We start from the raw sequence: 23,877 nt of genomic DNA, 5'->3' as shown, positions 1-23,877 counted from the left end.
GCGTCCCTACCCATACGCAAAGTACGCAGCTGCGTAGGGCATCAGGAAATTTGGGGCACCACATTTCCTGGTGCCCAACGCAGCTGCATGCTGCTCCAGCCCCTGCTCCGCCTCTTCCCCACGACCCCGGCCCCTGCTCCGCCCCAGCCCTGCTTCTTCCCACCCCTGCTCCACCCCAGCCCTGCCCCCACTCCCCCCATTCCCCAAAGCCCCTGGCCCTGCCCCTTCCACATGGCCCCCACCCTGCTCCACCCCAGCCCTGCTCCACCCCAGCCCTGCCCCAACTCCCCTGAGGACTGCAGCAGGGCCTGGCCTGCACTCACCGGCGGCAGGAAGTGCAGCGATCCGGCCCCAGCCACGCCACCGGTGAGTGTTGGGGGGCGGTTCCCCACTGCCCTTGAAGCCAGCCCCTCCCCCCCCCACGGAGACCTGGGGCCAGCCCCACACCCCTCCCGCGGAGACCTGGACCCCCCCACACACCCCACCCCGTGGAGGGACTGCGTAGGGCCCCCAAATGGCTAGGGACAGCCCTGCCCCCACCCACCCATCTGCCCACAGACGCTCCTACTGGGTCTCCCCAACTCCTCTCCCATGGTCTTTCACCACCCCACCCCACTCTGTGGGTCCCAGCCCCCCCACACCTTGTGTGTCTTGGAGCCTCTTCAGCCCCACTGAGTTGCTTAGACCCCTGGTTCTTTCACCCTCCTCCAGCTCTCTCAATTCACACTGTATCTCTGGCCCCCCTTACTGTCTCTCCCAATCCATCACATAGATGAAGACAACAGCATCTATACCTCCTGCACTGGCCTCAGGGGTGGGGAGTTGTGAGGCAGGCCTGGAAAGGAGGAGGAAGAGGAAGAAGGGGAACTGGCCATCCCTAGTCATGGCTGCGGTACTCCTCCAGCCCTGTGTTCACATCACTGGGCAAGGGGCCTAGGCAGTGCACACTGACTCAGCCACCGCGGCTGATTCGGAGTGAGGCACACTAAATCTTACCTCACAAAAGCCCGCGGAGACACCTCAGCCCCAACCCAGCTAGCTAACCTAGCGCGATAAACTCGCCTTCACATCTGTTTGCTAATCTGCAGTGCTCCCTACTGTTCTAGTCCTGCCCCCTCACCTCCCCAGCTCTGCCAGTTCACCTCAGTCACAACCCACAGGTCCCCGGCTATTCCACTGCACTCTGCCGGTTCATCTCAGCCCTGACTTGCAGCCATTCCAGCCCTGGCCCTCTCAGGCAGCCACAGCCAACCCTGCCAGACTCCGAGGTGGTCCATAAGCAGACCCCGGGGACTAGGATGAAACATCAGAACAGCTCCTGTCCATTTGTTACTTTGGATCAGATTTAAACTCAAGTCCAGCAGCTATGATCTAAAGACACCTGTCCATAGTGAAAAGAAAAGGAGTACTTTGTGGCACCTTAGAGACTAACAAATTTACTAGAGCATAAGCTTTCGTGAGCGACAGCTCACTTCATCGGATGCATATTTTCCACTGTATACATCCAATGAAGCGAGCTGTAGCTCACGAAAGCTTATGCTCAAATAAATTCATTAGTCTCTAAGGTGCCACAAATACTCCTTTTCTTTTTTACGGATACAGGCTAACACGGCTGCTACTCTGAAACCTGTCCATAGTGCTGACCCACCACACTGTGGGCCTCCCCATCTCTACACCTGCTTGTTTTTTAAAGTATGTCTCTTGTTAGAGCCAGTAGGAAAAATGGGCTAAGTCCCTCTAAATCGTAAGTCTCAGAAACAGCACTTCTTCTTGATATGTGTCTGAGTACTCTCAGCTTTCCTAGCTTATAAGGGAAGAATAGAAGGCAGAGAAAATGGCTCTGCAAGGGGAGGCTGGATCTAGTTTTTATTTTGAAACAAAATTGAGATGTGGGAGATCCAGATATCGACCCCCTCACCACAGTATCTGAGCACCACTGAAACCAGATCTCCTGAGTCTCAGTCCAGTAGCTTCATCACAAGACTTCCCATCCTCTCTTTCAATCATAGTAATCCATTCATGCTAGGAATGAATTGTGTTGTGCGCATACATATGGTGTGACTGGGATCAGGCTTTAGAACAAGTATGACGATGCAGAACTATTTGGCTGACTCACTCTGACAACCCGCCTATCTGGTCTCATTAGCTCCACTCAGGAATATAAGGGATTCAGCATCTTCCCTGGTGCAAAAGAGAACTAGAGGGAGATTCTGCAGGGAAAACCCTTAATTACCCTGCTATGGACGGAAAACATTTTGGGTTAAGGCTCATGTTTGTAAGTGAAGTCCTGCTTTGGGGATGTGTTAATTTAATTAAGAATAAAGAGAAGCCACAGTGAGGAGGTGAGTTTGGGCAATATCCGTTATCTGTGTGGCATCTGTGGGACACTTCATCTGTTTGCAGGGGGTGTTGCACACCCCAAGGTTGTATGTATTGTGACAGGGTCAGGCCAGATGGCTACAGGAGAGTGAAACCTTGAAAACCTACTGGCTTCACTAGCTTCAACCCGCAATCTTCTCTGAAATATCCCCAGATTTGTTCTCCACTCCCAGGCAGGGTAGAAAGACAAAAAGGGAAAGAAGGGCAGCTAAGGCCTTGACCCAGGGACAGAGATCACCCTTGTGGGCAGGCGGCCCAGGTAGCTGGAAAGGAGGCTGCCCTGCCTGACCCCCCACCCTAATGTCTCTGAACCAGGAGAGGCAACAGAGACTGGCCCCCTAGAGCTCAGGCAGATTAGCCCTGGGAGAAAAAATTTTGGATGGGACCGAGCTGAAGACCCAAGGTATGACAACATTAGGAAGGAGGTGACCGAAATAGATGGGGTCCCCGTGGAAGGGAAAACCCAGGGAGCAGGACCCTACTTCATAATGAAAAAGGATCTCTTGTACTGGGTTGCACCAGTATACGGGCAGAAGGCACAGCAGCTTCTAGTACCTCCAAATGCTGTATTAAGCCTTGCCCATCTTTTTGGGGGGCATTTGGGGATAGAAAAGACCCTGGCATGGGTCCTATGATGGTTCTTCTGGCCCGGGGTACATGAAGTGGTGCGGAGGTACTGTGCCTCCTGCCTGGAGTGTCAGCTGTACAGTCCCCGTCCTCACTTGAGGGCACCTTTAGTACCCCTTCCCATCATAGAGGTACCCTTCAAGCGCATAGCCATGGACCTAGTGGGACCCCCTGGAGAAGACGGCTCAGGGCCACTAAAATATACTTGTCATTCTGGATTATGCTACTCGTTACCCAGAAGCCATCCCCCTGCAGAACACAGCCTCTAAAACGATAGCCAAAGAGCTGGTGGAGATCTTTGCCCGAGTGGGGCTACCAAAGGAGATATTAACAGACCAAGGAATACCAATTATGTCAAAGCTAATGAAGGACCTCTGTACACTGCTCCATATACACACCGTGAGAACTTCAGGTTATCATCCGCAGACCGATGGGCTGGTAGACAGGTTTAACCGAACCCTCAAGGCTATGATAAGGAAGGTGGTAAGTCGGGAAGGATTGGGACACCCTACTACCTTACCTTATGTTCACCACTAGGGAGGTACCTCAGGCCCCAACTGGGTTTTCCCCCTTTGAATTATTATACGGGCACCAGCCCCGTGGCATTCTAGATATCGTCAAAAAGGTCTGGGAAGAGGAACCCAATGAGGGGAGAAGTATAACTGAACATGTATTGCAGATGCGAGACCAGATCGCCCGGGTCACCCCTATTGTACGGGAACATTTGGAAAAGGCGCAGGAGGTCCAGCGAACTCATTACAATTGACAGGCAAAAGTTCCAACCAGGGGATCGGGTGATGGTCCAAGCTTTTGGCCCAATGGCAGGGGCCCTATGAGGTGGTTGAACCTTATGAGGTGGGGGAAGTAACCTACAAGGTGCCAGGACGCCAGAAACAAGAACAGATTAATCATATTAATCTCTTAAAGCTTTGCCACCAGTGAGAGGTGTGTGTAGTGACCCAAGAGACCCCAATCCAGGGAAATAACCTCCATGAGCAGATCAGGATATCCACTGATCTGAAGAAGGAGGTAATTGAGATGATCAACTGGTACCAGGACGTGTTTTAAACCAAACTGGGCTGGACCACTGAAGCATATCACCACATGATCACAGACCCTGGGGCAAAGATAACTTTAAGGCCCTACCGGGTCCCAGCAGCAAAAAGAAAGGAGATCAAGGCAGAGGTAAAAAGGATGTTGGAGCTGGGAGTCATTGAAGAGTCCCACAGTCAATGGTCGAGCCCGATTATATTGGTGCCCAAACCCGATGGCACCACTAGGTTTTGTAATGACTTTCGCCGGCTAAATGAGATATCTAAATTCAATGTATACCCCGTATCGATGAGTTAGTTGACTGCCTGGGCAATGCCCAATTTTTGACCACCCTTGATTTAACAAAGGGACACTAGCAGATCCCCCTTGCCAAAGATGCGAAAGAAAAAATGGCATTCTCTACACCAGAGGATCTGTTTCAATATATTGTTCTTCCTTTTGGACTGCATGGGGCACCTGCCACCTTCCAGCGTCTTATGGACAAGCTCCTGTGGCCCCATACCAGTTATACAGCTGTGTACCTGGACGACGTGATTATTCATACCCCCGACCAGGAGACCCACTTGGAAAAGGTGGATGCGGTTCTGGACACTCTAAGACTGGCTGACCTCAAAGCCAACCCAGCCAAGTGTGCTATAGGGCTAGCCAAGGCTAAATACCTTGGCTATACCAAGCCCCAACTGAACAAACTGGAGGCCATCCAAAATTGGCACCAGCTGAATCGGAAAAAGCAAGTCCGGGCATTCCTGGGTGTGGTGGGGTACTACCGGTGATTTATTCCTCATTTTGCCACCAGAGCGAGTCCCCTGACTGACCTGATAAAAGCCCGGGGTCCGGACATGGTGAAGTGGACAGATGCTGCAGAGAAAGCATTCACAGATCTACAGACAGCCCTCTGCAATAACCCTATGCTTATAGCACTGGACTTCAACAAAGAGTTCATTTTACAAACAGATACATCTGAAGCAGGATTGGGAGCTGTCCTGTCGCAGATGATCGGAGACAAAGAACACCCAATCCTTTGCCATCTGAAGGAAACTCCTCCCGAGAGAGCAGAAGTATGTAGTGGTTGAGAGAGAGTGCCTTGCTGTGAAATGGGCCATGGAAACACTATGTTATTACCTACTGGGATGACAGTTTAGCCTTGTGACCAATCATGCACCCCTCCAGTGGAAGCAGCGAAATAAAGAAAAGTACGCAAGAGTGACCAGATGGTTCCTGTCTCTACAACCTTTCCAACCTTTCACCATACAACACTGGGCTGGAAGCCACCATGGCAATGCAGATGGCTTGTCGCTGGTACACTGCCTGACATCCCAAGTTGCCCAACCCTGTGGTGTTGAGTGGGGGGGTAGTCAGGCCAGGCGGCTACAAGAGAGTGATTGATGGTAGATACATTAGCCCCAGATTAAGCAGGTCCCTTTCCCCTGAGTAAGATAATGGGCTGTTCCAGAACAATCAGGAAGTTGCTGGAACCAATTATGGCAGGCAGGCTAATTAGGACACCTGGAGCCAATTAAGAAGCTACTAGAATCAATTAGGGCTGGCAAGCTAATCAGGGCACCTGGTTTAAAAAGGACCTCACTTCAGTTAGGTGTATGCGAGGAGCTGGGAGCAAGAGGCGCGCAAGGAGCAAAGAGTGAGAAGGCGTACTGCTGGAGGACTGAGGAGTACAGGTGTCATCAGGAGGAAGGTCCTGCGGTGAGGATAAAGAAGGTGTTGGGAGGAGGCCATGGGGAAATAGCCCAAGGAGTTGTAGCTGTCATGCAGCTGTTACAAGAGACACTGTAGACAGCTATGATCCACAGGGCCCTGGGCTGGAACCCAGAGTAGAGGGCGGGCCCGGGTTCCCCCCATCCCCCCCAACTCCCTATTTGATACAAGAGGAGTTGACCTGGACTGTGGGTTCCACCAGAGGGCAAGGTCCCTGGCCTGTCCCCCGACACACTAGGTGGGTCAGCAGAGACTGCGGGGATTATTCTCCTCCTTTTCCCCATGCTGGCCAGTAATGAGGTTAGCTGAGTGAATGGCAGGTTTGAGCCACTGGCAAAAGTGGCCAAACTGAGGGCTGCCATGAATCTCTGAGGCGAGCAAATCCGCCAATAAGCGCAGGACCCACCAAGGCAGAGGAGGAACTTTGTCACAGTATGTATGTTCCAGGCTCTTCTTCAGGTCCCCATGTTTGAAACCAGGAGTTTAATGCTGAAGAAATTAGAAATCTAAATTATGATAAAATAAATGAAATGTGACATAAAACAAATAGGCAGCACTGGGCTATAGTTTTAAATGAAAATTTAGTAATGTCCTGTTTAAGTATTCGCTCAACCTCAGTCTGGTAGAGGAAGAAAGGGAAACATTTTTGTCATTGAAAAAATTTGCATATTTTCCCTTTTTTAAATAAAAGGTCAAAAAAAATTCAATATTTGTCAAAGTTTCAAAAAATCTCAGCTCACTGTACAAAACTGATTGAAAACCATCGGGGGGGGGGGGGGAACATCACAGAAATCATTGAAATTTTTCCCAATTTTGAAATTCACAGATTTTTTTGAACAGCTGTAATACTCACTGAGAAATTCTTAAAAGGGGCGTGGGGGGAAGGGAAATCTCTAATGTTCTGGGGAGCTCTACCTACATAGCCTTACCAGGACTTGAAAACAACCAACAGAGAAATAGCCCCTGAAGAATTCATCCCAGGTCATTCGCATGAGCCACACTGCATGCTGGGCAAGGAGGTGAAGTGCTGTGCCCAGTGCTCTGCAGTTTGGATGCATTCAGAGAGGTGTAGAGTGTGCCCTTTCAGCTCTGCAGTGGGGCCAGCGAGGAGCTGCATGCCTTCTGGAGCGAGTGCATTCTCTGTTGCCCCCCCTCCAGAGGTGCAGCATGCTTCTCCCTCCATGGCCAGCCAGCTCTACTATGAATAGGCTTATATGATGGATTTGATGACCCAGGAAGTCCCTTCCAGTCCTGTATCCTGCTGGGGCAGTGGGGGAGCCAGGGCCTGTCACCTCTTTGCCCCCTTCCCAACCTCCTTTGGGGTGCTAGCAGCCCAAGGCCACTAGGAGGACGTGACTCCTGTGCTCAGGAGAGGGGAACTGCAGGAGAATGGGGGGGAAATGTTCTTGCCAGCATCTCTGTCTTCTGAGTACCTACGTAGGGGCCAGGCATAATTGGCTTTAATCGGTTCCTTAATGCAGAATCAGAAGGCGAAATCCAGCCTTAGTGTTGGGGTCAGAACTTTGTTGGAGTCACTGGAGTTGCACCAAGGCCTAATTTGGCCCTTAACCTATTAATTAAAGGCTCTCAGAAACGATGACACACCAGGCACTAATTTAAGGCCCCGCCTCCTTCTTCCTCTTCTCACCGCCCTGCCCCCCTCCACGTGAGTCACGCGCCGCCGGCAGTCACACACTGTAGTGCTGCATTTGGGTTTGCTTTGCTTCCAGTGTTGCTCTGCAGCTTTTGGAGGGGCTGGCAATGTGGGCAGGAGGGAGGTATGGCTTACTGCTTCCGTGGAGTGGTAATCCAGCTGTAAACATACATTCTTCCCTATTCTTTTACAGTTTCCACCCAAGTTATGTTTTCTTCTGTGGGTAAGAACTATTCTGCTACATTAAGGTTTATAGTCTATAAATCTGAGAGGATGTGGTTTGTGGTTTGGTTTGTTTGTTACACGTCAGCCGCCAAATCCAGCTCAGGCTGAGATTGCATCTAATCCCTCCAGCTAGGCAGCATCGGATCTGCATGGTAACTGGATGGGAGACTCCCTAGGACAGGGGTGGCCAACCTGAGCCTGAGAAGGAGCCAGAATTTACCAATGTACGTTGCCAAAGAGCCACAGTAATACGTCAGCAGCCCCGCATCAGCTCCCCCGCTCCCAGCACCTCCCGCCCACCAGCAGCCCCGCCAATCAGTGCCTCCCCCTCCCTTCCCACACTTCCTGATCAGCTGTTCCCTGGTGTGCAGGGTGGGGGGGAGGAGCCAGGACATGGTAGGCTCCGGGGAGGGGGTGGGAAGGGGGGAGTGGGTCAGGGCCTGTGGCAGAGCCAGGGGTTGAGCAGTGAGCACCCCCCCGGCAGCTGTAGCTCCAGCCCTGGAGTTGGTGCCTAGACAAGGCGCCGCATGTTAACTTCTAAAGAGCCGCATGTGGCTCCGGAGCCCCAGGTTGGCCATCCCTGCCCTAGGAAGAAAATCCAGTGTGCTGCAGAAAGCGGTGCTGTCAGGGTAATAGGTGGTCATCTTCGCTCCACATCATGGCTGAGCCACGGTCGGACCAAGGGGGGAGGGGCACTATGCTACTGGAAGAGTCCTCTTGCAGATCAGATGTAAATTGAGGTACCAGCTCACTGGTTAATGAAATAAAGATCCCTTTGGTGCTTCTCCCCCAAGAGCAGAGGCGTTTATTAGAACTCAAATTTGGCCAGGACACCGGGGTTCCGAGATGTAGATGTCACATCGTTGGTCTTTATTTTAAATACAGAAGAGTTTAGTTTTTGTTTTCTTCTCTGGCAGGGTTTCCCATGTTGCTGATCGTTGTAGCTGTTGTATTATGTTGTGTCTGGAGACAGAGAGTGTAAGTATTCCAATAATGTAATTACATAATGATGCAGTATAGCGAAGTTGCAGGAAAGAAGCAGCCTGAGATTTTTCAAAACCATGCAGGGAATTTAGATGCACAACTCCCATTAACGCTCATAAGAACTGTGAAACTGTGTATCTAAATCCCCTAGGCAGCTTTGACAGTCTCAATCATAATCTCTTTCTCCAACTAACTGAGACTGTAATTAAATTTTCACTGGGGACACATCAGTTAAGCTGCCGATAAGCACTGATGAGTGAAATTCCCCTCGGTGCTGAGGGCAGCTCTTAAATTCTGCTTACGTCCTCAAAATAGGGTTTAACTGGAATTTAACTGGGGAACAGGCTCTGTACTTGCCCTTTACACATGGGTGAAATTCACCTTGATGCTAGGACAGTTTCCAAATGGCAAGATACCTGGAACACTGGGGCCATCGCTTGTATTTTTAACTATTCTCCTATTTTATCGTCAGTCTTTTATGTTTTATTATTTAAATTTTTAAAACAAAACCTATTTACAAGGAGATCTTCCACAGCATTGGCATGGTTTTTAGTATAACACTTGGAAAGAGTTCAGAAGAGCAATAAAAAGCAGTAATTATTTATTTAAGGGGCAGTCAGGATTCATTAGAAAAGAAAGGCCAAAGATCCCATTTTTAAAGAGGACTTTAACCTGCCTCCATTTTTGTGTCTATAAATAGCTGCATCCATAATTAACTGTGGCAATAAACACTGTCATTGAGACAGCTAAGTGCCCAGTTTGTGAACCCAGTCACATATGTAGACAAGTCAACAGAGTTACGTGTAAGTGAAATGTTGTGCTCCCAAAAATGCAGGTCACTTTTCAAAATTGAGCCCTATATCTGCTAGAGAGACAGAAACCTGGAGACAGGTTTCAGAATGGTAGCTATGTTAGCCTGTATCAGCAAAAATAACGAGGGGTCCTTGTGGCACCTTAGAGACTAACAAATTTATTTGGGCATAAGCTTTCATGGGTTAGCACCCACTTCATCAGATGCATGGAGTGAAAATACAGGAGCAGGTATAAATACATGAAAGGATGGGGGTTGCTTTACCAAGTGTGATATGAGTTTAATGAGATAAATCAATGAACAGCAGGATACCAAGGGAGGAAAAATAACTTTTGAAGTGGTAAGAGAGTGGCCCATTACAGACAGTTGACAAGAAGGTTTGCAAACATCAAAAGGTAATTATTGCAAACGTTGGCTTAGCTGGGGTCATGGTAACCATCACTGACTTATTTGTAATGTGTAAACATGACAGAGGGAAGAGAATTATTTAAGGTTATACAAGGGGTGAAACTAGATGATATCTAGAAGGGAAGATTTAGCCAGAATAGCATCAGGAAACGCACAACAAGTTACTGAGCTACTGAGATTGTGAAATAGCCTCCAGAGGAATGTGGTAGAAGGCCTGCGACATGAATCATTTAAAGTTAGACAAGGTAGAGCACTCACAAATATAGTACACCGAGATCCGTGCTGTCTTGAAGGGACTGTAGATGGCCTGAATAAATTGTTCAAGTACGTCTTTTCCATCTCTAATGTCTGAGGGCTTGATTCTCATTTACACTAGGGCTCCTTGACAACACACAAACGTCAGATCTTACACCCACTTCAAGATGTCTTTATGCTGCTGGAGCTGTAACAAAGCCCTAATGTAACAAAGAAGCCCAGAAGCACGGCCTGGTATCTAATTAGTCAATAATCAAAGACTGAGACTGTCTGTGATTCACGTGTTTCCCCACTGACATTTCACATTCCTGGTTAGCATTTTAGCACACAGACAGCCTAGCAGATTCCTTTAGCCTGCAGTTGCCAACCTTTGCTGATCGCATGAATTTTTCCTTTTGCAGCCACATGAGGCAACAATACACGATGCCTGTGATAGCAATTTCCATGACCACAGAAGAGTCAGAACAAAGGGACAGAACACCACCAGAAGACAATGGCTCAGACGGTCTAGAACAACCAAGTGAAGGGACAGAGGTGATGTCATCATCTTGTGTGATATCGACTGGTTGAATAATAACACTTAGTGAAATCAGTGCATCCATTAAACTTGAAAGGGGCCAAGGGATCCTTACTGCTTACAAAGACCAACAGGCCAATTGCATTAGGCGCTGACTTGTCAATTACCACATGCCAGCTACTCAACTTGAGATTGGAAATACAGTCTCATTTCTAAGATGTGGCAGGTATGCAGAGGATCTGATTTCCAGTCCCACCATCGTTTCAAAGAGAGGATAGGAATGGTCTCATAAAACTTATTACATACTTGGTCTGTTCTTTGAGCTGAGGTATGAACAGATTGAACATCCTGTACCCATAAGAGAGTGTCTAGATAACTTGGACATATCTCTTAATTCTTGTTTTAATGAATGGTTGCTTTCAAAAGAGAAGTCACACGGGCGTTTAAATGCCCAAGGAGAACTGTCCATGTGGAAAGTTCTGAAAAAACTTCAGGTGGCCTCTTATATGCAGTGTAAAGACCACGCCAGAGAAGAAGCGGTTGGTGATCTGATAGTGAAGAATACAGCTTATGACCACCTAGGACCCATACAGAGAGAACATAAAGGTAAGCTGCAAAACATCTTTTATATATACTTAATTCATAAAGAAACAAACATTAGGTCTCATTTTCAGACACCCAGAACTCCTGCAACTTCCATTGATGTCATTTGGAGTCGTGGGTGGTCAGAACTTCTGAAAATCAGACCTAATCGGATTTTATTTAAGTGAGCGTGCTGCATCTGCTTGGATTTTTAAGAAGTATTTTCATTTTTACGTTTAAAATAAGGATTAAAAAAAATCTCCTAAAATAAATTGAAATCAGTTTGACGAGCAAGCTTAGAAGTTCGCCCAGATGCTTCCTGGCAGTGGTAGGTCCATTCATCTGTGGAATAGTGTTCCAATGAAAGTATTGGAATCCCCACTGTTCGGTCATTTGAAACTAGACTGCACAAGGCATTGGGAGAAATCTGGCCCTGCCAAACAGAGATGAACAAGGTGACCTTATCTCTAAATGGAACAGAAGAAAGACCCAGAGAAGAGAAACAAAAAATGAATGGAGGCATAGAGGGGAGGAAGCTGCCTTCCTACATAGAGAGATGAGGACTAGTCCATAGTCTAGAAAGGGGCAGAATAAGAAGGGATATGATGGAGGTATTTAAAACAACAGAGAAGGTCTGTCAAGCACTTAGGCCCTTTCATATAAATCCAAAACAAGAGGGAACTTGATGAAATTAAAAGGCACAAGTTTAAAACAGATGGAAGGATATAACCTTTGTTGTCATACATGATTTGGGTGTATCTTAAGTACTTATTTGCCCGCCATCTGTAGTATCTGAGCACCTCACAATCTTTAATATATATTTCTCCCAACCCATCTGTGGGGTAGGGCAGTGCTAATTATCCCCAGCTTACAGAAGGGGAACGGAGTCACCAAGAGACTAAGTCACTTACTCAAGATCACATGAGAAGTCTGTGGCAGAGCCAGGAATTGACCCTGATGCTCTCCTGTCCCACACGAGTGCCCTAATCACTAGACCATCCTTCCTCTCAGTTCTTGTTTTGCTCTTGCAGGATAGTGAAGAAAAATGCGTAGTAAGAACTGGAAAAAGAATTAAAGCTGTCTCTCCTTATACATAGCACCTGCAGGTGCTCTAGACAGATATGAGATAACCATCCTCATGCTTCAGGGCCATAAACGGATCACTGATTGCAGTCAGAAGGAAGTTTCTCTCTTACCCTATGACATAGTAGTGCAGAGTTAGGTACCTTATTGGTTGGTATACACTTTCCCTTTGTAGTGCCAGGAGTTAGTACCTGTCTCAGATAGTGGCCAAATCTGATGGACCTTGGTCTGTTGCACCATAGCAGCACTCATGTTCCTTTATCTTTCACTCAGTAGGTATTTCACCCCCGCACCTACAGCAAACAATAAAGCTGGTGGCAAAAGCTTCCAGAGTATGGAAAAAGCTGAGCTGCACCATCCCCAGGGGAAATATTCAGGGGAACAAATAGGAAACAATCAAGTAGCTGAGAAATATTATCTGTAACCTCCTGCCAAAGCATTATGATGAATGCAGAGGAGCAATACACTGGTAACCCTCTGTAACCAATATTACTGAGGGCACCGACCCAGATTACTTCGTACCACTGATATTGGGGAACATTCCTATCATATAACAAAATCTTGGAGTCTTCTAGATACAGAGACTCTGTGAATCATTTCCTTTCCAGGATTCGAGTCTCATTTTGAAGAGGGACCCCCAAACCAGCCTCTATTATTGTGGGTACCGTCAATTGGTTAGGTAGCTGAGTGCAACCAGTTTGCCTGCAAAATTAGAGGCTACTGATCAAAATCAGGCCCCAGTTTGCAGCCCCAGGTATTGGAGCAGTTCTTATTCTGAAGCATGATTTGGACAGTAATTTGGAGCGTACCGAGGCTCAGCCCTGAGTCCCAAACATATCAGGTAAAGTGAGGTGGGGTGTGCTGCTGGGAAAGATGGATAGAGAAGGCCTGGAGACCTTCAGCCTGGTGAGTAAGATGGTCAGGGGAGGAGACAAGAAGTCTGTGGAGTAAGCACTGCTCTGTCCATGAAACAACCACACACCATCTTTACTCTGACCTGCCAAATGCCTTTGACAAGCACGTCCAATGTTATCTCCTCCAGCTGCCCAAATCTTTATGCATCTTACCCCACAACAATCCCCACCTGACTCTGGAGCTGCCCCACAACAATATTACACAAGACATTTTGTTCCCTGCATGTGTCAGTGTCTATGGACCTAAATCATTTATTAACGCAACATTTTAACTTTGTCCAGCAGTGACTGAACACACACCCTACAGTCTTTCCCATCTTTCATCCCCTCAGTTCCATGACCTCTGTTATCCACTCTTTTTCAGACAGCGTTTATCTACGAAGCCATCAAAAGAAGAACACAACTTATTTTCCTTCTGCTACCAGCAAAATCCTGAGTAAAGAGCAAGTCTGAGACTCAGAAAACTTACCCTGAACCACATCTAACTATTTCAGGGTCAGCCATGATAGTTTGCTCAGGAATCTTTCAGACATGTTAGAATGTGATTTCAGATGCTTGTAAGTTGCAGGTGCTTCCAGAAGACAAGAGACAGATGTCCTTTGAACCACACCACCACCAGCATAGCTCTTTTACAGATGTTACCAGTCAATGGCCAATGCAATGGAAATATTTTACATTGCTGTTTTCCCTCCCAGGGAGGGCAAGTACCTATATTCTGTGGGCTCCTTCTCAGATGGGCCCCTACTCCACCTTGGACCCGTCCTCATCCACCAATCCTTTCCCTCATGCTGTGCAATACATTAACACATTGCTTTGCACCACTGAATCTAATAAATATTTTTATAGACAGTCTCTGCCACTCTGTACCTTTTTCAGCGTCTCTAGTAAGAATAGCTGACGTACGGGCTGGGAAGTTGGTAAATAGTGGCATAGTCAAATGGGAGAGAGGGAATGGCTCCCAAGTTGGCTCAGAAGCACATTTTCGGGGTTAATCAGTGCACAGAGCCGAGTCCCTGGGTCCCTTTATACCATGCACACATGCAGATAGAGAAATTATTAATCCAGCTCAACGAGTATCTAAGGAAGACAGTCTCCAGGAACAGCTAAAAGCTAGAGAGTTCCAATACACCAGACTATATCTGCACCGCTGTAACTTCCTCCCCATCCACCCTCATCACATTGGCTCTGTCTGTGTCAGAGACATTTGCACCAGCGTAACCATATCAATGTAGTTACACTAGCATAAGCCCCTGATGTGCTGCTCCAGTGTAAAGCAGGATTTAGACCAACACATTACTGTGGTAAGCTCTACGGCACAGCGTGTAGCTTGTCTTCACTAGGGGTTTGCATTGGTGTAACTCCAGTTGTACCTATGCCAGCCCTCATTGATTTCTCGAGAGCAGTGTTTCCCAAACTTGGGACGCCGCTTGCCAGGGAAAGCCCCTGCCGGGCCGTGTGTTTACCTGCCGCATCCGCAGGTTTGGCCAATCGCGGCTCCCACTGGAAATGTAGAGTGGGAGTCAGGACTCGGGGTCCATGTCATCAGAGAGCAGCCGCCGGCGAAGCTCTGTCTACAGGAGCCTCTGTGCCCCTGTTTACGTCTTCATGTTGAATAAAGAGGCCCTGAAAGGTTTGGGTTTTTTTTCCCCCCCTTGCTTCTTTCTTTAAACTTACAGATGCCTATGGTGGTGTTTTCTGATTTTGCTGGATGGGGGGGGGTCTCAGGGTACAGCTCTGCCAACTGAAGAGTTTTTAACATAGACAACTTTTCTCCCAAATCTTACTCAAACATTGCATTGCAGTCAAGTAGAACTACAGAACAACACTAAGAACGTTAAACACTCTGAATAACGATCCCCTCCCCTCTCAATAGCTCAGTTTTCACTCTTGGTTCTTGTGCTGTCACCATTTCACTAGAGCTCCACTAGTCTTCCAGCCTAGACAGGACTTGAATGTATTGAGTCGGTGGGTCTTGAACGTCACTGCACTGCAACCCACTTCTAACAGCAAAAATTACTACCTGACCAGCCTGAGGCAGCGGACCTCAGGCTTCAGCTTCAGCCCCAGGCCCCAGCAAGTCTAACGCTGGCCTTGGCAACCCCATTAAAATGGGGTCACGACCCACAGTTTGAGAACCGCTGTCCTACGCAAACGGCAATTTTTCGGTGGGACGAGGAGAAATGAACAAAAGAAAATTTTCAGCCTCTTTTATACACCACAAAGTAGCAAAATAAGCACAATTTCTGGGTTTTTTTTTTTAAACCCTTTATCCAGTAGCTGAGGTGGGAATGACTTGAGAACTAAGAGCTTTGAACTGAAGAGATTCCAAAGTGGGTTGGGAAGGGACGGACTCTGTAATTCTGAGAGGATTTTGCTGTATGAATATTTTTGAGCTTCGATACAGTACCAAGGCCAAAAATGCCTTACGAATACAATAACACAGATTATTATTATCAATTTGTATTGCTGTAGTACCTAGGAGCTCCAGTCATGGACCAGGGTCCCATTGTGCAAGGTGCCATACAAACACATAAAGGTACCGGCCACAAGCCATGTCTGTCCCATAGGACTGTTTTAGGCACAGTTATTAATCACCAGCGCTAGGGGGTTAGAGCGCATTGCCTATAAACCACAGCAAGGCTGCCATTTTGGCTTAGCTTTAAGATCGAATTAATTATTCTAACCAGAGATGGGTTCACAGTTTTGGTTGGGACCCATCTGTAACTGAAGACACGGAAAGAGACACAGGAGGTATGTCTACACTGCATTTGGGAGTGAGCCCCACCCAGCCTGGGTTCACGAATGGCTCATGCTAGTGTGTGGACATTTGCTTTGACATTGCAGCTCAAGCTGAAGCTCGGACTCTCAATTCCCATCCCTCCCCACCCCGGCTTGAGAACCTGAGCTCCAGACCAAGGGACAACACCCACACAGCTCTTTTTAGCATGCTAGCACAAGTCCCATTAGCACCAGCCTTTGAACCCGGGCTGGGAGGTTCACTCCAAGCTGCACTGTAGACATGCCCTAAGAGGTTTGAGCCTACAACGTGCCAAGAGCCTCACGAAGAGCTGTAGGTACTCAGCACCTCGCAGGACAGAGCCCCTGGTGGGATCGGAACCTAAACCAGCTAGACCAGGCGTGGGCAAACTTTTTAGCCTGAGGGCAACATCGGCGTTGTGAAACTGTATGGAGGGCCGGGTAGCAAAGGCTGTGCCTCCCCAAACAGCCTGGCCCCCACCCCCTAACTGCCCCCTCCCATTTCCCGCCCCCTGACTGCCCCCCCTCAGAACCCCCAACCCATCCAACCCCTCTGCTCCATGTCCCCTGACCACCCCGTCCTGGGATCCCCTGCCCCTAACCACCTCCCCCTGGAACCCCACCCCCTATCAAACCCTCCCTGCTCCCTGTCCCCTGACTGCCCCGCCCCCTATCCACACCCCCACCCCCTGACAGGCCCCCCTGGGATTCCCATGCCTATCCAACCCCCCCTGTTCCCCATCCCCTGACTGCCCCCCCCCCCAGAACTTCCTCCCCATCCAACTGCTCCCTGGGACCTCCTGCCCCTTATCCAACCCCCCCCCCCCGCTCCCTGCCCCCTTACCATGCCGCTCAGAGCGGCCGGAGCTCGCAGCCACGCGGCCCAGCCCGAGCCAGCCACACCGCCCAGAGTGCTGGCGGCCCAGCGAGCTGAGGCTGCAGGGGAAGGGGGACAGCAGGGGAGGGGCTGGGGGCTAGCCTCCCGAGCCAGGAGCTCAAGGGCCGGGCAGGACGGTCCTGCAGGCCGGATGTGGCTCGCGGGCCGTAGTTTGCCCAACTCTGAGCTAGACACATGCAATTACTTACCGTCTTTCTTTTGATTCGCCACAACATGCCTCACCTAAAGCACTATGGTCTTCCTATATTAACATGCACACACATGACTATACAAGACAGTAAAAAATAGGAAAGCCTGCCAGAAGCAATCCCTACATGACAAACTCACCGAGCAGACACCCTGCGTCTCATGCTGGCCCTTATAGTATGGAGGTGTGTGGAAAAGATTAACTCCAAGGTTGAGGAGTCTATTGGCTATTTCAAACCAAGGGTTACGTCCAAACTGAGCAACAGATGTTGGCAGCTGCAGCAGTATGGCACAGAGGGAGAGAGACATTTTCCACCTAGGCAGGTCCCAGGCTGTCTAGAGCTTGTTACACGTAATGCCTTGTTAATCCATTTTTATGGCATTAACCCTGTGAATCCTGATGGTCTAAGAGTTCTCAAATTAAAAGCCTTTAGCTCTTTCCTGGTAGCCTGAGCTACTTAAAAGAAAAAAAATAGAAGCCACCCCCTGGTTTAGTAACATTCTTGGAGTGATAACTGCATAAAATGCTGAAATCACATTAAAAGTTAAGGAAAAGGGAGAAGTTGGGTTTAGTGATTAATAATAGGATAGAATAAATTCTATTGTTCCTGGGAACGGCCTGCAGTCATGTCAAAATGAGCTTTTGCACTCGTTTCAATTGCTCAAGTTACTGGAGATCTAACATCGCACCACAGAGACAGCACCTGCCCTGTCCGTTTAACCGTTTCAAAGGGCTGGTTTATTTTGTGGGGTTACAAAGCCACCCCCACTATGAGTTCCGAGGCAACAAAACTGCACAGGAATGCGAGTGGCTGGGGGTGAAACGCTAAGTCCTCTGCTGACACCTAAGCTGATCCCTTGAGAAAGTTGGTGACATTTTCACCCAGCCAGGTTTCCAGCTGCAGCTAGCCTTTCCTTGATAGCCCAACCTGATGCAAGTCTCGCTACACAACAGAAACATGTCTCGGCCAGTATAAATAAAACACATCCCTTTACTCCAGCAGGCTTTCCTACTCCTCTGAACATTATTAGCTTCCTGTGTGCTGATGGCAACGTCCTCCTAAGCATTTATTTGGATTACTTTCAGGGGTTTGGGCGGATGACAGGGGAGAATGCTAGCAGTTTAAGGATTCAGTTCTGTGAGGTTATCCATGGTGCAATGGCTGCTTCTCTTGTTGGCTGCTAGCATGCTACATGCCTCCTTCACAAGCTTCCAGGGCAGGGAAAGCATATTACCCTGGGTGAACTGCTGGGTAAAGTGATTCTGGTGAAAAACAGACTTAATGACAGAGGCTATTGGTATGGCAAACAGAGCATGATTCACTCTGATGGGCAACAGGGTGCGTCACAGCAAGTGCCAATGTCGAAAAACAAGACCTTTCCTCTCACGCTAACACTCCATGCTGCCAAACTAATTACTCTTTGCCCCGTATGGCACCCGAGGGGATCCACATCAGAACTATCTCGGTTTTAATCTCGAATGCATCATCCCTCCCATAGATAAAGCTTTGTGCAATCCTCCAGCTTGTTAAACCACAAGAAGCCTTTTCTCAGAAGATGTCCCCAGCCTCGCTTCCCTGCCAGCCTTCTAGCACCTTGCCAGACTTCAAGCAAAGTCAGCCTCGTCTTGCAGTTAACTCTGTTGTCGCTCCAAAAGGAGTTAGAAGGGCCCGAAAGGGTCATCTCATCTACCCCCTGCCAAGATTCAGGGTTTTCCTCATTACTGCTGCCACTGTGGCTCATCTGAGAGCACTTGACGAACTACATACCTACCAGCATAGGCGTGTGCAGCACGTTTCATTAGGGTGTACACCCAGGGAATTTTTTTTTTTAAAGGCGAACATTTATTGAATAGCCAATCATAAAGGACATTATTTTTATTCATCAAACAAACTAAAGAAACTAAAACTTAACGTTTTTTAAATTAAGAACTAAACTTTACTCAAAAAATACAAACTTAAAAAATGAGACAAAAAATACCAAATTTTTGCTGTAGTGATAACCAGGCATATACAAAGATACAGTCAATTTTCATGATCTTTATCTTTAACCAGATAATGAGCTAACCCAAATTGACCAAAACAGATTAAGGTTTCTTCATCTTCCTGTCCTAGAGAATGGGTGTTTTGGACTTAAAAATTCCTCAATCACATCATTGTAATTAACTGATGAAGCCAATTCTTGTTCAATGTACAAAATCATGAGTGAGTCGAGGTGCTGTTGGGACATTGTACTTCTTAGTTTGTTTTTAACATGCTAGTTTCGAAAAGGCCCTTTCACATGAACAGCTTGTAACAGGTAAGACTGCAAAGCATTGAATAGATCTGTAAAAGGCCTGGAACATGGAAGACTGATCCGATTCCTTTAGCCAATTAAGCCACTCTCTGGTGGTGTTTGTAGTGCTACCTTTAGGAACAGATCCGTCATAACCCCGAAGCAATCCAACTTCAGCTTCCAACTCATCCAAGGACACTTTAAATTTGTTGACAATGATTCTCATATCATCTCTGCCAATGTCTAAGCTCAGCAGGTTTCCCATTGCAGTCACAATTTTACCAGTCTCCTGTTCAAATCGCTGGTCAATGCCGGTAATCATTGAGTCTATGAGTGGGTAAAAGGAAGTTATTCTCTCCTGCTCCTCTTTTGTATCAAAGTGATGCTGGGACTCAAACGCATCATCAATACGAGTGGATGTTTTTCTCTTCTTAACTGGAGGAATCGATATATCATTCTCTACACACATTTTCACACTGTCATTAAAAATAGACTGAAAATATTCTGGGCCACTTCTCATTGCAGCCAAAGAGTTACACAAGCTTCACCCCGGTCATTGCAGTAAGTAAGTTGAGGTCTGGAGCTTGAAGAGCCTTACTCACTTTTACCACCATCTGGAGAATAGGGTGCATCATGTGAAGGGCAAAGATGAACTTGAATGAATTTAGTTCATGGCTAAGGCCCCTGGCTTTTATTTTAGCATCAGCAAGGCGAGTTGTTTCGATAATCTCTTGTAAAGCTTGTAAAATGATGGAGTAGTTTTGTTTTACAGCAGCCACTGCTTCTGCTCTGCATGCCAATCTTGTGTTTGACAGGGACTTCAAAGTCTTCAACTAGGATCTACTTCTTGTGAAATCTTCTCCATTACTGCATGTCGCACAGGACTCCCCTCCATGAAGGCATAAAGAGTCTGAATAACATGAAAAAAATCAAAGACAGTTCTGTTTTGTTTACTTGCAGTGCATGCATCTTCTAGGATGGGGTTCAAACAACGTGCATAGCAGTGTACATAGAGTATTTCACTGTTTCTTTCTCTACATTTCATTTGAACTCATGGAGTACATCCAAACATAGTAGATGCACCATCAAAACAGACAGACATCACTGATGACCCGTCAATTTTAAGAATGCCAAGGACGTCATTTAACTGGTCAAAAATAGACTGAGCATCAACTGTTAATAGTCTCTGAACAGACACAAAATGTTCAACTGGACTATGTTTTTCGTTGTCAAAATACCGCACTGCAATGGACGTCTGCTCATGGTGTCCACAGTCAGGAGCGTCGTCAGCAATTATTGAGACCATTTTTCCATTTAGTGAAGACACAATCTTTTGTTGCACAACGTTGTGCAAGGCTACAATTCAATCATTTGGGATGCGATTACTCAGATAGGTAGCGATTAGAGGAGATTGTTGCACATGCTTTGCCATTACGGGATCATATTTTTGGAGCATATTGACAAGATTTAGAAATAAACCTTTCTCAAAACTGTCAGCTTTTTCATTGTGACCCCTGAATGGTCTCCCACCTTTCGCCAAACACAGAACAATGTCAATCAGTCGCTCCATTACACTTCGGTTATGGCACCGTTCTTCTTCTTGTTTAGACAGATAAGCCTGCTTGGCCTCATCCAACAATACATCAATAGGTTTCCCTTCATTAAAACTTGACCATGAAGAACAGCTCAACACATGAGATTTTGACAGTTGGTGGTTTTTAAAACATTCGTTAGCCCTATGCCAGTTTCTGAATCCCTTATCAATAAATGCTGGATCAGTGTGACCTTTGTTTGCTGCATCATTAGAGGAGACGAAACGGCAGTAAAAGCAAAATGCTGCGTCCTTTGATGGGCTATATTCTAATCACCTAGACTTTTCATACCAATCGGACTGAAAACTTCTTTGTTTATTCCCTATTTTACTTCTAGGAAACATACTCAATCTAGGCCGATAAAGACCTCTAGGTAATCGAGACTGGCGTTCTAATCTATTTTTTGGAATATCACAGACCGGGTCATCAGATGGAATGTTTGATGGCTTTGAATAGGAACTACTGACTTGAACTAAGAGACAAAGTCTGTTTCTGTTGGTCATTACTCAGTTTATTGCACGCACTGGAACTGGTGGCGGCATTATCTTCATATAAGTTCTTAACCGAGGAGTCTGAGGTATTTGTTATAATTCAGTTTGCTCCTTTTCTTATATTAACAACGAACCGATCCATATTTTAAAATTAAAAGGGGGTATCGTACGATTGAATTGAAACGTAAAGCCACGGGCTTGTTATGCTATTTCAGTAGAGTACACACGACAAAGATTACAAACACTGTAGACACTGCGCTGGGCACGCCTGATGCGGCCGCTTATAGAGGTCAAAGAATCTTCTAGAATAGTAGTCGGAGCAGGAGGGGAAGACCAATGGGAATGCGGCGCTGCAGGAGTGGGGACGCATGCTGCGAGGGAACGCGGGCTTTCTATACATTTCTACATCATCTATATTATGCAATTCGGCGCTTATTGCATAATACAACATAATACAACTGCAAAACCAAGCATTTCTGATGGTATCTTCTAGACTGAGCACTGCGTCCCATTGGGAAGATAGAAAGATTAACCTAAATAATCTATACAGAAGCCCGTGGAACCCCACAACATTGGGTCCCTAATCCATGAACTATTAGAACTCATTTACAAAAACTTTTCTTAAACATGACATTAATATATTGTCTCCCACTATAGAATTAGAATTTATCATCCCTATTCCATGATGAGATATAATGTATCTTAATTACAACTATCTTCAGATATGTTTTTTCCTCAAAATCCAATTTAAATTAAAAAAATCCAATATTTTTGATTTTTTTTTTAAAGTCATATGATTTTTATCCACCCTAACAGCTGGGCATGGTGAGGATGGCGGGGTGGGGCGGAAGGATTGGTCCCCAGCTGGAGTGAGGCAGGGACCAGGGGCAAGAGCACAGCGGGGTATGGGGGGGATTGGTCACCAGCTGGAGTGAGGTAGGGGCCAAGGGCAAGAGGAGCACAGTGGGGCATGGGGGGAGGATTAGTTCCTGCTGCCTGGAGCAAGGCAGGGGCCAGGGGCAAAAGCACAGTGGGGCGGGAGCTAGGGTTGGTCCCTGGAGCGAGGGGGGGGCTGTGGGTAAACTGAAAGTGCAGCAGTGCTGGGGATGGGGTAAACAGGATACCTCCCACTCCTGCCCACATAGAGTGGGTACCTACCTTCTCCCTGGTTCTAACCATTCTCTTTGTCTCTCTTTGCACCGAGCTGAGGGTGGGGGTGCACTGAGCACAGGGCTGGGGATGCAGGGTCTGGGAGGGAGTTAGGGTGCAGGAGCAGGCTGGGGGTTGGGGTGCAGGGTCTGGCCAGGAGCAAGAGTGAGGGAGGGGGCTCAGGGTTCAGGCAGGAGGTTGGGGTGTGGAGCGCTTACCTGGGGCAGCTTCCATTTGGTGCGAGGGGTGCAGGTGGATACGTGGGCAGGAGGGCGCAAGAGCTCCCCGTTTGGGTCTCAGGATGGGGGTGGGGATGTGGGGGGGTGCAGGAGTCAGGACATGTTGTGTGGAGGGCTGAGTATGTCTGGAGGTGCAGGAGTCAGGGCAGGGTGTGTGTGTGGGTTGCAGGAGTCAGGCCAGGAGGCTGGGGTGTGGGAGGGGGGTGCAGGAGTCAGGGCTGGGGTTGGGAAGTGCAGGGGTCAGGGCAGAGGGCTGGGGTGTGGGAGGGGATGCAGGAGTCAGGGCAGAGGGCTGGGGTGTGGGAGGGAGGTGCAGGAGTCAGGGCTGGGTCGTGGGGGGTGCAGGGGTCAGGGTTAGGGTTGGGAGGTCCAGGAGTCAGGGCAGAGGGGTGGGTGTGTGGGAGGGGGGTGCAGGGGTCAGGGCTGGGGTCGTGGAGGTGCTCCCAGCCCCCTGCCCTGAGTGGTTCACAGCAGGGGGCTGAAGGGGGATACCCCAATTCCACCCACTTTCCCAAGGCCCTGCCCCCGCCTCTTCTTCACGTCCCCCTCTCTCTGCCCGGCACACCGCTGACCGGGGGCAGGGGGAGAGGGAGCGGAGGCGGGGCGAGTCTGCAGCGCACTGTGGGAAGAGGCGGGAGCTTGGCTGCCAGCGGCCGCGGAGCAGCAGGACCGAGCCCGGGGCGCGCAGCCCCACCAAGCTTCTGCCCCCGCAGGGGAGAGCAGGGGTGGAGAAGAGATGCCGGGCCGGGCCCCCCTCCCACCCTGGACTCCCCCACCCCCATCTCCAGCAGCCCCCCCTTTTTTTTTGGTGCTTGGGGTGGCCCTGATTAGGGTGTGTGGCTGATGTGATTAGGCCCTATGATGGTGTCCCCTGAATAGATATGTGGACACAATTGGCAACAGGCTGTGTTGCAAGTATAGGTTCCTGGGTTAGTGGTTCTGTTGTGTGGTGTGTGATTGCTGGTGAGTATTTGCTTCAGGCTAGGGGGCTGTGTGTAAGCAAGGACTGGCCTGTCTCCCAAGATCGGTGAGAGTGATGGGTCGTCCTTCAGGATAGGTTGTAGATCCTTGATGATGCGTTGGGGA

At 48.2% G+C, this 23,877-nt stretch overlaps 1 protein-coding gene across 1 annotated transcript in view; it reads left to right on the top strand.

The window, feature by feature from the left end:
• The window catches only part of LOC144276944 (uncharacterized), a 55,897-nt gene extending 41,843 nt beyond the window's left edge, over window positions 1-14,054 (top strand). The window contains exons 5-8 of the mRNA XM_077837407.1: window positions 7,620-7,649; window positions 8,569-8,629; window positions 10,511-11,232; window positions 13,570-14,054. Of these exons, the coding sequence (XP_077693533.1) occupies window positions 7,620-7,649; window positions 8,569-8,629; window positions 10,511-10,679 (260 nt within the window). The 3' untranslated portion in view covers window positions 10,680-11,232; window positions 13,570-14,054. The remainder of the gene's footprint in view (window positions 1-7,619; window positions 7,650-8,568; window positions 8,630-10,510; window positions 11,233-13,569) is intronic.
• Window positions 14,055-23,877: the final 9,823 nt, after the last annotated feature.

This window comes from Eretmochelys imbricata, chromosome 1 (genome assembly GCF_965152235.1).
Source record: "Eretmochelys imbricata isolate rEreImb1 chromosome 1, rEreImb1.hap1, whole genome shotgun sequence".
Lineage (NCBI taxonomy): Eukaryota > Metazoa > Chordata > Testudines > Cheloniidae > Eretmochelys > Eretmochelys imbricata.
This window is presented reverse-complemented; position numbering and strand designations above follow the sequence as displayed.